General features: G+C 42.0%; 1 protein-coding gene across 1 annotated transcript in view; it reads right to left on the bottom strand.

Moving 5' to 3' along the window:
* The window catches only part of ADRA1A (adrenoceptor alpha 1A), a 127,976-nt gene that overhangs the window by 30,974 nt on the left and 83,353 nt on the right, over positions 1 to 13,649 (bottom strand). Inside the window, exon 2 of the mRNA XM_075855321.1 lies at positions 652 to 2,255. Within this exon, the coding sequence (XP_075711436.1) occupies positions 652 to 1,549 (898 nt within the window). The 5' untranslated portion in view covers positions 1,550 to 2,255. The remainder of the gene's footprint in view (positions 1 to 651; positions 2,256 to 13,649) is intronic.

The raw sequence follows: 13,649 nt of genomic DNA on the forward strand, positions 1-13,649 counted from the left end.
TCACTTGTTTGCAGCTGCAAAGGTCTGATGTTTATAAAAAAATGCCCAATATCATTAAAAGCGTGTGTTGATGTTACACTCCATTACACGAAAACTGTCATTGAAACCTGGTTGCACCTGGTAATATATTATAACATAAGGGTTGTTTTACATTACAGTGTGTCGCTGTGTACAAATCATTTAACTGTTAGGGCTGCGCTGCTTTATGGCGTTGCCGTCTAAAAATGATTTCCTAAACTGACCCTATTACTATTCATTTACTGTGTCGCTGTGTGCAGATCATTTTACTAGGCTAGCACTATCAGGGCTGCGCTAATTAATCTCTTTAATGTAATGATTTTTTCGTGTTTTACCTTAAGTACATGTGGGAAAAACAAACCATCACAGATCCATTTTACACAGTACTCTGCTATACAGATCTATTGTTTTCTTTGAATCAACTTAGTCCTCCAGTGTTGAGAACCGAAAGTGGAAAAGACCTGCGTAATATAGCATGCGATGGAACATGCCACAATTTGTAATCTCATAGATTCTATTTGCGGTAGGGAGATGGATGGAGCAATAACGTTATCAGTAGCTTTCTCCTTAAAAATATAAGCCATAATGTCAAGAACACTCCTCAAAAACATTTTCACTGGTATTGTAACTTACCTATAGGCATTGCCAGAAAAAATGGGAGCCAGCACAGGACAAAACATCCTACTACGATTCCTAATGTTTTTGCTGCTTTCTTTTCTCTGGAAAACTTGAGGAGTCGCACTGAGAAATTAGTCTTTTGCTTTGTACTGGAATTGAAATTGATACTATCTGGAGTGCTCTTCCGATGAATCCTCAAGGTCACCTCTTCAGAGTCTGATTTATCACATTTCATCCCACAATTTAAAACTTTTCCCTCCCTTTTGGCCACAATGTAGACCCTGAAATACATGATGAGGATGATAGTGAGTGGAAGATAGAAGGATCCAAAGGCAGAGAAGAGAACATAGCCTGGCTCTTCTGTGATTTCACAGATTGTTTCATCTTCTGGTGCTGGCTCTTTCCAGCCAAACAAAGGTCCAATTGAGATTACGAGTGACAAGATCCATATACAAAGGAGGGCAAGAACACCTCGTTTTTCAGTCATAATACTAGGATATCTCAATGGATAGCTAACACCAATGTAGCGGTCTATAGATATGACACATAGGCTCATTATGGAAGCTGTGCAACAAAGGACATCAACAGCTGCCCATATATTACAGAAAATGCGGCCAAACAGCCAATATCCTTGGATTTCAAAAGTAGCAGAGAAAGGAAGCACCATGGACATTAAGAGAAGGTCTGCGACAGCAAGGTTGACAATGAAATAGTGGGTCACAGTCTGTAGATGCCGATGACATGCTACTGAAAGAATGACCAAAATATTTCCAAGTACACCAAAAGTGATGAATATTCCAAAGATTACTCCAATAATGATTGATTTGGAAATATTGTTTGTTGCTGTCTGGTGGGAACAGTTTAAGCAGAGAGGGATGGATGCTATTGAGTGATTCTGATTGACTAGGACCATGATCAAGATAAATGATGTCTGTTCACAGAAATTCTCTCCCCGATGTTTCGACAGAAGGAATCTTGTTTATATGTTAAAGCCCTGGAAATAATTTTTTAGCCAAGATGTACAGCCAGGCACTGATTAGTGCGTAAAATTTAGAATTCAGCCAGTGCCATGTTTACATTCTCATTATCTGTGATTGATGTGAAGATGGCAACTTTCACTTTTTGTTTTGCAATGTTCTTTTTAATTTTGGACTCTTCCCACTTAGCAGGATGAATTACAGATGTTTGGATAATTCATTGGACATGCTTTCTTTGGTGGAATTAAAGTTCTAGTACTTCCTGATCGTCTCAGAGACAACTTATTATACTTTGTGTTCTTGGTTTAGATTATTTGTTGATGCTGTTTTGGCTGTAAACCATTGAGTAAATCATCAGCTAAATGTGCTCCATTGGGGTTTATACAATATATTACAATAGTTTGGTTTGAGTTTTTTGTTTTCAAGTTTGACACACTGTTCTATTACACGTTGATTCGGATGAACCTCGGAATGGGTACTTTAGGAGTTCACAGATACCCTTTAATGTACTCCAATCCTTAAATAAGCCTTTTGGAGGTGTTGATGCAGAACGTTCACAACAAATGTCAAAATAATATAAACTGGAGTGCATGCTGGTTAGGATAATGTGGTCTTCTCATGTTAATCCAGTTGTGTGTTCACCTGAAACATAATAAGGAAATGGTAAAACATAAAATCTTGCATTTTCAGTATAATGAAACATATCTCCACCATAATACATTGAAACAGGATATGCCATACATGTGTAATAGGTGTGACTCCCACCTCTGGGACCAGCACCTATGTGGAGAATGGGTGTCCACATATTTGCGGAAATATAGGTGGAGAAGAATGTGTGCTGCCCTCTCTATTCAGTTCTATTGGAGCAGAGCTCGCTTACTTGGCTGTTTCCACAACTCCCATAGAACTGAATGTAGGGCCCCACACACATTTATTCTCCACCGGCTGCCACCTCATCAGGTGGTACCCAAAGATGGAACCCGCACCTATCACATATTTATGATATATCCTGTGGGTATGCCATAAATGGGTGAGTTGGGAATATTCCTTTAAAGCGTACCTACAGTAACTTTTCAGGTGACTTTCAGAATAGACTGTCATATGTACGGTGATAAGTTATGACGCTGCAGCAAGTTATCAGAGTCAAGATAAGGATTGATACTTCTGTACATGAGGAATAACACTATTTCTGGCCATTATTTTTTAGCAGTTTTCTCTCTACAGGCTCTATCTCTAATTCTGTTTTCTCTGAGCTAGTGAATGAAGCCTAACTGCTATCATGTCTTCTATAGACTGCACACAGAGAAGAGGAGAATCTCTGTATCTATCACATATATAGAAGCAGCAGCAGCATGGATGACATTATACAGAAGTAAAGAGCAGTGTATCTGAGAATCCAGCACTTAGGTGATATATAACACTTACTAACTGCCTCTGTCTTCTCTCTCTCTCTCTCTGCTCCTCCTCTCCGTAGACTTATTTGGGCAGCAGCATCTGTGTCTCCCTCTTTGCTCCCTCCTCCTGCCCCCTCCCCTCTCCATATACTTATAGGCAGCAGTGTGTCTTTGTCTCTCTCTACTACTGCTCTCCCTCCTTTCTGGGCAGCAGTGTCCCTGTATTTCTATCTGCTCTATTCTCCTAATACATCCTTCCCTCTCCATAGACTTCTATGGGCAGCATATCTGTGTGTTTCTCTCCCTTCTCCCTCCTCCTGCTTCCCTTCTATGGGCAGGCTATGAAGAGACACCCCCTACTTCCTGCAGTCTTTCTCCTTTGCTCTGTAACTAGAGACAGATTTTGTTTGACAACTACGGGTGGACAGCAGATTACAGGAAGGGAGACACCTAGTGGCAGTAATTTCACAAATAATTTGTTCGACTTTAGTCTTATTAAAAAGTGTATGTTTTTCTATATAAATGTATGATTTTTTTTTATATATACGAGGGGGTACGAGCAGAGTAGGGACCCACCTCATAGAGGTCGCCTTGTCGTGGCAGATGGGCTCACGCAATTTGATCAAAATGTGCTCTAAGAACTTAAGAAAATAAATTGATACAATGGGTTCCATGGGCTATATAGACCTAGAAAAATTGTATTGTTACTTGCTCATGCAATTTTTTGTTTGTATTATCGGTATAACCGATCCTGAATATAGCCTTGTGCATGGGTCCTTAGGCAGGAACATTCAATAACAATGCACATCTATATCTGTGGAAAGTTTGGCGATAACACCTGAGGACATTTGCATGGTCACCTTTAATGGTCACCTTTAATGGCAGGCATCCTTTATTTGTTAGGAGGCTTGGATAACTTGGACTTGACTGAATAGAATAGAGACTACACTCTAAAGCGCAACTTGGTGACTTATAGTAACAGATTTTTTTTTCAATATAAAGAGAAAAGCTATTTTATGTGCAATATTCCCATAAATGCATCTGACTATATAGTGTGGTAGAACCATACTTTTCCTAAATTAGTTTTATATTTATTGTGACACTTGTTTATTTTTACCCTTTTTTATATAGCGTTTTACATGTACAATACAGTTTAGCAATGCCTGGTCAATGAAAAATAATACAATATTCACACCAGTTTGGTGACATTAATATGAATTAAAGTAACACAGAATACTCCTTTTTACTGGTAGAAAAAAATATATATATTTTTACAATGCTGTATGAATTAAAACCCCTTGGAACGAAGTTAAAGAAAGATGATGATGTTCCCCCAGCTTTTGTTATTTAATGCTAACCAAGAGTGGCAGGAACTTTTTGGACTCCTTTAAAGGCCCTTTTACACAACAGGCCAATTTATATAAACGCTCGTTCCTGATCATTGCCCTGTGTAAACAGGGCAACGATCAGCTGATGAACGAGCAAATGCTCATTCATCGGCTGATCGCATGGTTTATGCAGCACTAAAGGTAATCGTAGTCGGAAGCACATCTCTTTATGTAAACAGGGAGACGTGCTACCGACATGATGTATCGGAACGAACGAACAAACGAACGAACGAACGAACGAACGATCGAAGATACAATCGCTCGAACCGATACATAACCAATCATTGCTCCTTGTGAAATTAGCAAACGAGCGCCGTTCAACGAGCTGTCTCGTTGATTGGCGTTCGTTTTTACGCCCGTATTGGCCTGTGGACAACCCCTATTTTAGTATGATGTGGTAATAATCTGAAGAGAAGGGATGCCCTGATAGGGCCAAATCTGGGAGCACGGTGAAATGCAAACTGAAATTGGGTTGCTCCGTTTTTAACATTATTTTATACTGTTGTCATACTTAAAGGGGTTGTCCCATCTGGACAACTTAATCTCCCAGTTCTATAATACACAGTAGAGAGCTGATAGGCAGAGCGACTCCTGCGCTTGCAAGTTTAGAGTGAACATATATCATATTTTCAGCAAATATCTGTTAGTTATTGTGAACTATTATTTGCAAAATATTTTCACACAACCATCAGCCAAACCAGACAAAGTCGTCCATTTCGGGCAGTTTACACTGGAAAATTCAAGAACAGATTAGAATGATAAAAAATTCGATATAGTTGAATAAAAGAGCGTCAAACCTAAATATATCCTTACTTTATTATTAAGTCACTGCAGACATTTACTAGAGGTTCCGCTAGTGCAGTCATCTATACGTTACTTCTAAACAGCCAATTGAGAAGTATACATAGTTATCTAAATAATATGTATATCTCTACATTAGGAATAATGCTTGTGTTGTACTCCTTTAAGAAGACCAGTTACCTTCAGAAAACAGATGACTGGGTTTGTTCAATATGAAGAAGCCTCTGTTCTAGCTACTTACCTGTCCCAAGCAATTTGCCTTCTGTAAACTCTATAATATTATTTATTTTGCCCCATGCCCTTACTTTAGCCTGTACCATGACTCAATCATACTCCTCTTACCCTGAACTATGCCAGGAGCAGCTTCAACACAGCCTTGGTAATTTCAGTACAACAAGTCTCTATTTCAATGCCTTGCAATTACCATAAATAGTGAACATAAATGTAGCATGCCATTAAAGGGGTTTTTCCATAATCAATATTTATCACTTATCTCAGCGGTTGGACCCCACACCGATCACTAGAACGGGCTTACAGTGCCGTTTCTTAGAGCCCAAATGGGAATGGATCGGTAGTGCGGTAGAAGAAATGCCTCCCGATCTGACCCCCTTAGACTTTTATCTTTGGTGTCATCTGAAGGCAATTGTCTATGCTGTGAAGATACGAGATGTGCAGCAACTGAAACTACGGATACTGGAAGCCTGTGCTAGCATTTCTTCTGCGGTGTTGCTATCAGTGTGTGAAGAGTGGGAGAAGAGGGTTGCATTGACAATCCAACACAATGGGCAGCACTTTGAACACATTTTATAAGTGGTCAGAAACTTGTAAATAACTCATGAAAGAATAAAGTAACGTTAAAACCAAGCACACCATTGTTTTTCTTGTGAAATTCTCGATAAGTTTGATGTGTCACATGACCCTCTTCCCATTGAAAAAACTAAAGTTGGATACAAAATGTCCGACTTCAAAATGGCCACCATGGTCAACACCCAGCTTGAAAAGATTCCCCCCTCCCATATACTAATGTGCCACAAACAGGAAGTTAATATCACCAACCATTCCCATTTTATTTAGGTGTATCCATATAAATGGCTCACCCTGTATTATGGCTCTTGTGAGTGGTACAATCTGACACTGGCCTTCGAACAAAAAAAGATTTTGCACCCCTTGTCTAAGGTTTTATAAGAATATGTTTTCCTTAATTAGTTGTATTATTCCGCTGCAGGCTAAATATGAAGTCTATTAGCTTATGACAACATGACAGACTGAACAAGTTAAATGAAGCTGAACTGTTTTGTCTATTATTTGTTTATTAATCATGAACTCTGCGGCACGCAATTTGACAGGGGCAATTAGAGAATCTGCCGGAGTACATATATTGTACGTCAATATTTGTTTCTTCAATAACCATGGTTGAATGTCCCAACAACAGAATCCTTGGCTGTCCAGATTTATGACTAAAATATTCCAATCAATACAAATGTCGTGTCATGTTGGCTTATAAATGTTTGTGTCATAGTCAGGTCATAGAAAATGTATAATAAGGCCAACAACACACCATAAATGTCTCTAAAGTTCTCTCTCGGATCAATAATTTAATCAAGTGAGCAAAAGCCTAGGGCAAAAAATTTTCCTATGGGGAAAAAATTATTTCTGATTTCACATGAGCAGTTATATAAGTCCCTGGATCAAATGTTCTTTATATTTATTATAACTCTGAGTACCATTAGTGATAGGATAAAGACTTCCATTCTTATCTGAGCATTGACAGCTTTGATGGATCAATTTTGAAACGGACCCAAATAAATGTTGAGAGACCCCATTGATATATGTGTCAGACTTTTCTTGGGAAATGGCATATCTATAGGGGGCGCAGATGCAGCAGTCACTATCCAAAGGAACCTCTGCCAATTCAGAAGACAGTGACAACATTATTATATATGACACATGGTCGGTGGGGGCACTGTTACAGATTTTGCATTGGGCCAAGGAGTTTAGAGTTACGACTCTGCTGTCAGGTTTTCGTCTATTTGACAGCAATAATAGCACCGCAGACTTTGATATTCAAAAAGCAATGGAAACCCAATGGAAAGGAGAGTAGTGGCATTGTAAGTTGGAAGCCCTATTATTGTAAAGTATTCAACATCTAAAAGACTTTTGCTATAAAGAACCCCTTCAAAGTCAACACACAACTGATATCCACTTTACACTGCACAATAAATATTTTATATGGAAAATCTTTACTTCATCACGTTACATGGTTCATACTGTTTTTTTTTTTTTCTGCACCAAAAATTCAATACAATTGTAAAATTTCCTAAACCTCATCTAAATGCAACATTAAAAAATAAATGTTCACAACTCTGGAGAAAATGCTAATTTGGTGGAATGAATGGCAAAACCTGCAGAAAAAGTATGAACATTGCTGGTTTCCACTGAATATTTCTCAAAATTAAAAAAGTAAAAGTAGAGGACTTGGTGTGCATCCATACAGTCTGGGTGCACACAGCTCTACATGCAAGATTAAACGTATTCTGGAAATTTAATGGGAAAAAGTCTTATTTAACAATTCCAGTTTGAAGCTACTGTTTTTATGTCAAAGTGATAAATGGGTTATATAACTTGACTTATCGCTAGCTACCTCTGGCTGAAGTAATGATCCATTTCTATCTCTCTCTGTGATTTTTTATATATAGAACTGAGACAAAAATTACATATAAATTGAATATTTTCTATTATACTGAAACAGTACGGTTAAAAAAAAGACATATGTCCATCAAGTTCAAACAAGTAATATGGGTAAACTATAGAACTTTAGAGCCAACCCGCATTAAAAAGGGAAATTTCCCTCCTGAGTGGCGATCATACAGGGTGTTTCTTTGTTACCTACTTCTTACTGCACAGACCAGCATTTTACAGCATAAGTCAAGTACCACCAATATGGTCTTCTATGGAAACAATTCTAGGAACATTTGCATGAAGTGTATGCTACGTAAGTTGAAAGCGGTTGTCCGGGCACGAGACAGCTTTTCATACTGAGGATCTATCCACAGGATAGGTCATCAGTATATGATCGGTGGGTGTTCTACCCCCAGAGCCTGCACCGATCAATTGTTGTGATACAGGCTGCCTCCGGATGTTATGCAGTACTACCGGTGTCGGAAGCAGATGGCTCCGTACACTGCATAGCCGGTGTGCTGAATAGGAGCAGAGCTGCTGTGAAGAGCACATACGCTATACTGTGACCAGATCCATCTGCTTCCGGCATCCAGTGCACAGAGGCAGCCGGAGAGGTTGATCAGTGCGTGGTCTGGGTGTCAGACCCCCATGCTCATATACTGTGGATAGGTAATCAGTGTGAAAAACTGCCACGTCCCCGGACAACCCCTTAAGTTCACTGGTACTATTTTTGTTTCAGTATGGCTGTTATGATATTTTATCCCATTGGCATACCTCCCAACCGGCCCGGATCCGGCGGGACAGTCTTGGTTTCTCACCGCTGTCCCGCCGTCCCGGGCGGTCTGTAAATGTAAGGAGTCTTGCTGCGGTGTTCTCACTGGGATCGATGCCGGCCCGTGTGTGGACCAGTCCAGTCACCTGACCTGTCACCTGACCTCACCAGTCAGGTGACTGGACTGGTTCACTCCCGGGCCAGCATCGACACCAGTGAGAACGCCGCTGCAAGACTCCTGCCTTCTTCTGACAGTGAGTGATGGGGCTATTCACACGACCGATTTTTTGACAGCCCGGGAAACCTGGCCATCAAAAAATGGGACATTCCCTATTTTCGTCCGTTTCCCGGCTCCCATAGAAGTTTATGGGGCCGGGTAATACACGGCCATCACCGGATGTGTGCCGAGTGACGGCCATGTCTTCCGTCACTCACGCTCTCTCTCCTCCTCCTCCTCCTCCTCCTCACAGTGCAGAGTTCATGTGAGGAGGAGGAGGGTATTTTTTTTTGCTCCCTGTAGGAGTCGGAATCCCCAATCCCCTGCCGGGGATTCCGCTACAGGAGAAGTGAGTGACTACACTGTCCATATATGAACACAGTGATGTCACTTACTTGTGAACCGGAATCCCCGACCCTGTGGCTGGGTATTCCGCTACAGAAGAAGTGAGTGACCACACTGTCCATGTATGGACATAGGGACGTCACTCAATTCTGAAGCGGAATCCCTGACCCTGTGGCTGGGGATTCCGCTACAGAAGAAGTGAGTGACCACACTGTCCATATATGGACACAGTGACGTAACTCACTTCTGCAGCGGAATCCCCGACCCTGTGGCTGGGGATTCCTCTCCAAGAGAAGTCAGTGACTGCACTGTCCTTATATGGACATTGAAGTCAGTGATTTCTCCTGGAAGGGGGGGGGATGGGTGCAACCTACAAGGGGCTGTGTGGCATTACCTACAGGGGGCTGGGTGGCATTACCTGCAGGTGCTGTGTGGCATTACCTACAGGGGGCTGTGTGGCATTACCTACCAGGGGGGCTGTGTGGCATTACCTACCAGGGAGGCTGGGTGGCATTATCTACAGGGGGCTGGGTGGCATTACCTACAGGGGGCTGGGTGGCATTACCTGCCGGGGGCTGAGTGGCATTACCTGCAGGGGGCTGGGTCGCATTACCTATAGGGGGCTGGGTGGCATTACCTGCTGGGGGCTGGGTGGCATTACCTACAGGGGGCTGGGTGGCATTACCTACAGGGGGCTGTGTGTGGCATTACCTACAGGGGGCTGGGTGGCATTACCTACAGGGGGCTGTGTGTGGCATTACCTACAGGGGGCTGGGTGGAATTACCTACAGGGGGCTGTGTGGCATTATCTACCAGGGGGGCTGTGTGGCATTACCTACCAGGGGGGCTGTGGCTTTATCTACAGAAGGCTGTGTGTGGCAACAAATTTAAATGAAATTCATCCGATTTTAAAACGGATAGGGAAAAAAACGGATGCAAAACGGGTCAAAATCGGCCGTTAAAAACGGCAACATGGCCCCAACAGAATCGGAACGGATGCAAAACGGCCGTTTTTATCGGCTGACACTCGGACACTGTTGTGTGAATAAAGCCTACCTCTACTGCTCTCCGCTCTGGCGGCAATGTGGCACTTACAGGGGGTGTGGAGCTATCTACAGGGGTGCTGTGTGTGGCACTATCTACAGGGGTGCTGTGTGTGGCGCTATCTACAGGGGTGCTGTGTGTGGCGCTATCTACAGGTGGCTGTGTGTGGAGCTATCTACAGGGGGCTGTGTGTGGCACTATCTGCAGGGGGCTGTATCTGACGCTATGTACAGGGGGGCAGTATCGGGCGCTATGTACAGGGGGGCTGTCTGGCGCTATCTACAGGGGGCCTGTGTCTGGCGCTATCCACAGGGGGCTGTGTGTGGCACTATCTACAGGGGGCTGTATCTGACGCTATGTACAGGGGGGCTGTGTGTGGAGCTATGTACAGGGGGCTGAATCTGGAGCTATCTACAGGGGGCTGTGTGTGGCGCTATCTACAGGGGACTGTGTGTGGCGCTATCTACAGGGGGCTGTATATGACGCTATCTACACGGGGCTGTGTCTGGCGCTATCTACAGGGGGGCTGTGTCTGGCGCTATCTACAGGGGGGCTGTGTCTGGCGCTATCTACAGGGGGGCTGTGTGTGGAGCTATCTACAGGGGGGCTGTGTGTGGAGCTATCTACAGGGGGCTGTGTGTGGAGCGATCTACGGGGGGGCTGTGTGTGGCGCTATGTACAGGGGGGCTGTGTGTGGAGCAATCTACAGGGGGGCTCTGGTGGATGATTTTTCCATTGACCGGTAGCAGAGTTACACAACTGGAAAAAAAAAATCCCCATCATCTAACTCTGCTACCTGTCAATTGAAAAGTCATCCACCACAAGGTCTCCCTCTTGACTTTCATTGTTCTCAGCCTTTTAGTCTGTCCTGCAGCTGCTATACCCAAGATAGGAAAAGTAACACAAAGACGATATAACCGGATCCATAATATCTGTGATATTCAGACAGTTTAGAGATCCGCGGTGAGAATGTGCGCGTGTTATCTGCAGAAGGATCTGGCCGTGATTTGATGTGTTTATGCAAGATATTGGGCATGGTTAGGGGGTGTGGCTTAAAAATGTCCCTCTTTTCCGAATTCAAAAGTTGGGAGGTATGCATTGGCCAGATTCCACTTTTAGAAAATTACGACTGCAGTCACAGCAAAAAAAGGTATGTATTTATGGTACCTGTAAAATAATTCTAAGGGCTCATGCACATGGCAGAGCCCTGTGCAAGAATCCCTTACGACTCCTTAGTACAGAGCTCTACAGATCCTGTGCACTACCGTAATGCTTCGTCAGACATGTGTACAGAGATATGCTCCTGTAGAACATACGGAGTCCAATGGAGCATACTACTATTTTTTTTTACATACAAATCCGACATAAATGCCTTTGCGTGAAATCAGAGGCATGCAAAGGTACAGTAGAGGGCTCATGCACCTCTGCGGTGGCCTATTACTGGTTCCTTACAGAGCCGTAATACCGACGTGTGCATGAGCCCTTAGATTTAGAGTCCATGTTCAATGTAGAGAGGGACATGTGCCACGGTATGTTGCTTCTTTGAGGCACTGTATACTCCCGTTATAGCAAGGGGGAGAATAGCTCTGTAATATCGAATGTATTCATACGGAAAAAAACTCTTTCTCAGTATAAAATCAGAGGCACACGATGGTACAGTATGGGCCTGCAGCTCTCTATAGGTGTTGTATTTTGGATCCGTTAACTGCTACAGGGTTAATATACATTTATAGCTGTAAGCAATGTTAGTAACTGTTACTATTAATCACCGTGCAATTGGTTTAATTTTCAGAAAGACACTTTTTTTTTTTAATTTTACATTTTTTATTCAACACAATATGACATTTTAACAAGAATACAATCATTTTTAAACGAAGTATTACAATCCATGCTTTATACTACCATATGACTTTTAAAACTTTTATTACTACTCTTGAAACTCAACCCACCCATCGCAATCAAGCCCACCCCCCATTAGCCACGCTAAGACAGGCATGGAATCAAACTACACAAAATTACTAAAATTGTTCAGAAATAGAATCACTACCATTGGCTTCAGAAACACTCTTTAACGTTACTCCAGCTATACTAATGTTTATATATATATCCCATTTTAACTTCACTGCACATTTCAGATCGATTTCCCATTTTTCAATACTCCAGAATTCGAATTTATCCGAATTAACCCGTAGCAATATTTTATAAATATTAGATAAGGGCTTAATTCCTACTTTTTGGATGAAAAGTCTTGAATAGAAGCCATTCGTAACATCCTTATAAAGGAGCAATTTATTGTCCAAGTGATCAAGGGCGTATTTTAATTGAGGATAAGAGAACCTTTCCTTTGAGAATAGATTAAAAAAAACACAGAAAGTTGCTCCCATGATTGAAGTTTTCCCTCCTCCACTACATCTAGTACACACCTTATTCCTTATTGTCTTAGGAGAGGAAGCTCAGAGATATCCCTGAGTTGCTCTAACCATAAATTATGCCATAAAGGCGAAAATTCTATTGAACTATTCCTTCCTAGAATTTTACCCATGAGAGTCCAACAGTCATGTAAATGACTATTTGTTGGCACAGTTGCTAGTCCACCAGATAGTAATTGGCTGGATTCTAACACTTCAAAAAATTGGAATATTGAGCTTTGGCCTTAGACATAACCCACAGCAAATATTTATCCTTGTTCCATTCCTTGATGTAAAGTAATTGGGCTGCCAAAAAATACAGGCGGATCTAAGGAAATGCAAGACCTCCTCTTGTCTTTGGATGGAATAAAAAGTCTAATTTTATCCGAACCCTTTTTCTCCCCCATATAAGTTTGTTAAACATAGTAATAATTCTTCTAAAGTGCTTATCATGGATCCCGACTGGGCGTACTCCAAAAATAAACAATAATTTAGGTAATACAACTGCTTTTATCAGAATAATTCTGTCAGCTTTTGATATAGGTAGTTTATCCTCAGATTTAAAGGGAAGGTGTCATGATTTTTTTTTTTTTTATCATATTGCTTTTAATATAATATTTTCAACATTTTTATTTAATTGTGTTCTCTGTTTTACTTTTTAATGTTTTCTGACTTTTACTTCTCTATGGGGGCTGCCATTTTTTTTAATCTCTGTATGTGTCGATTAACGACACATACAGAGATGGAATACGGCACATACAAACCCATAGAGAATGCGAACGGGAGCCGTTCCATTCTCAGTTGCGTGCGCCGTCTATGTGGGAATGGCGCATGCGCCGCTCCCACACAGACCAAAATGAAGCTCGTTCGTAGAGCGAAATCCGGCGCCATTTTCATGTGGACCGGAAGCCGCTGCCGGACAGTAAGATGACGGCTTCCAGCCGCGGCTTCCGGCCATATGTTCAACGAAGCGAAGGCGCAAGGAAGA

Source organism: Rhinoderma darwinii, chromosome 3 (assembly GCF_050947455.1).
Source record: "Rhinoderma darwinii isolate aRhiDar2 chromosome 3, aRhiDar2.hap1, whole genome shotgun sequence".
NCBI lineage: Eukaryota > Metazoa > Chordata > Amphibia > Anura > Rhinodermatidae > Rhinoderma > Rhinoderma darwinii.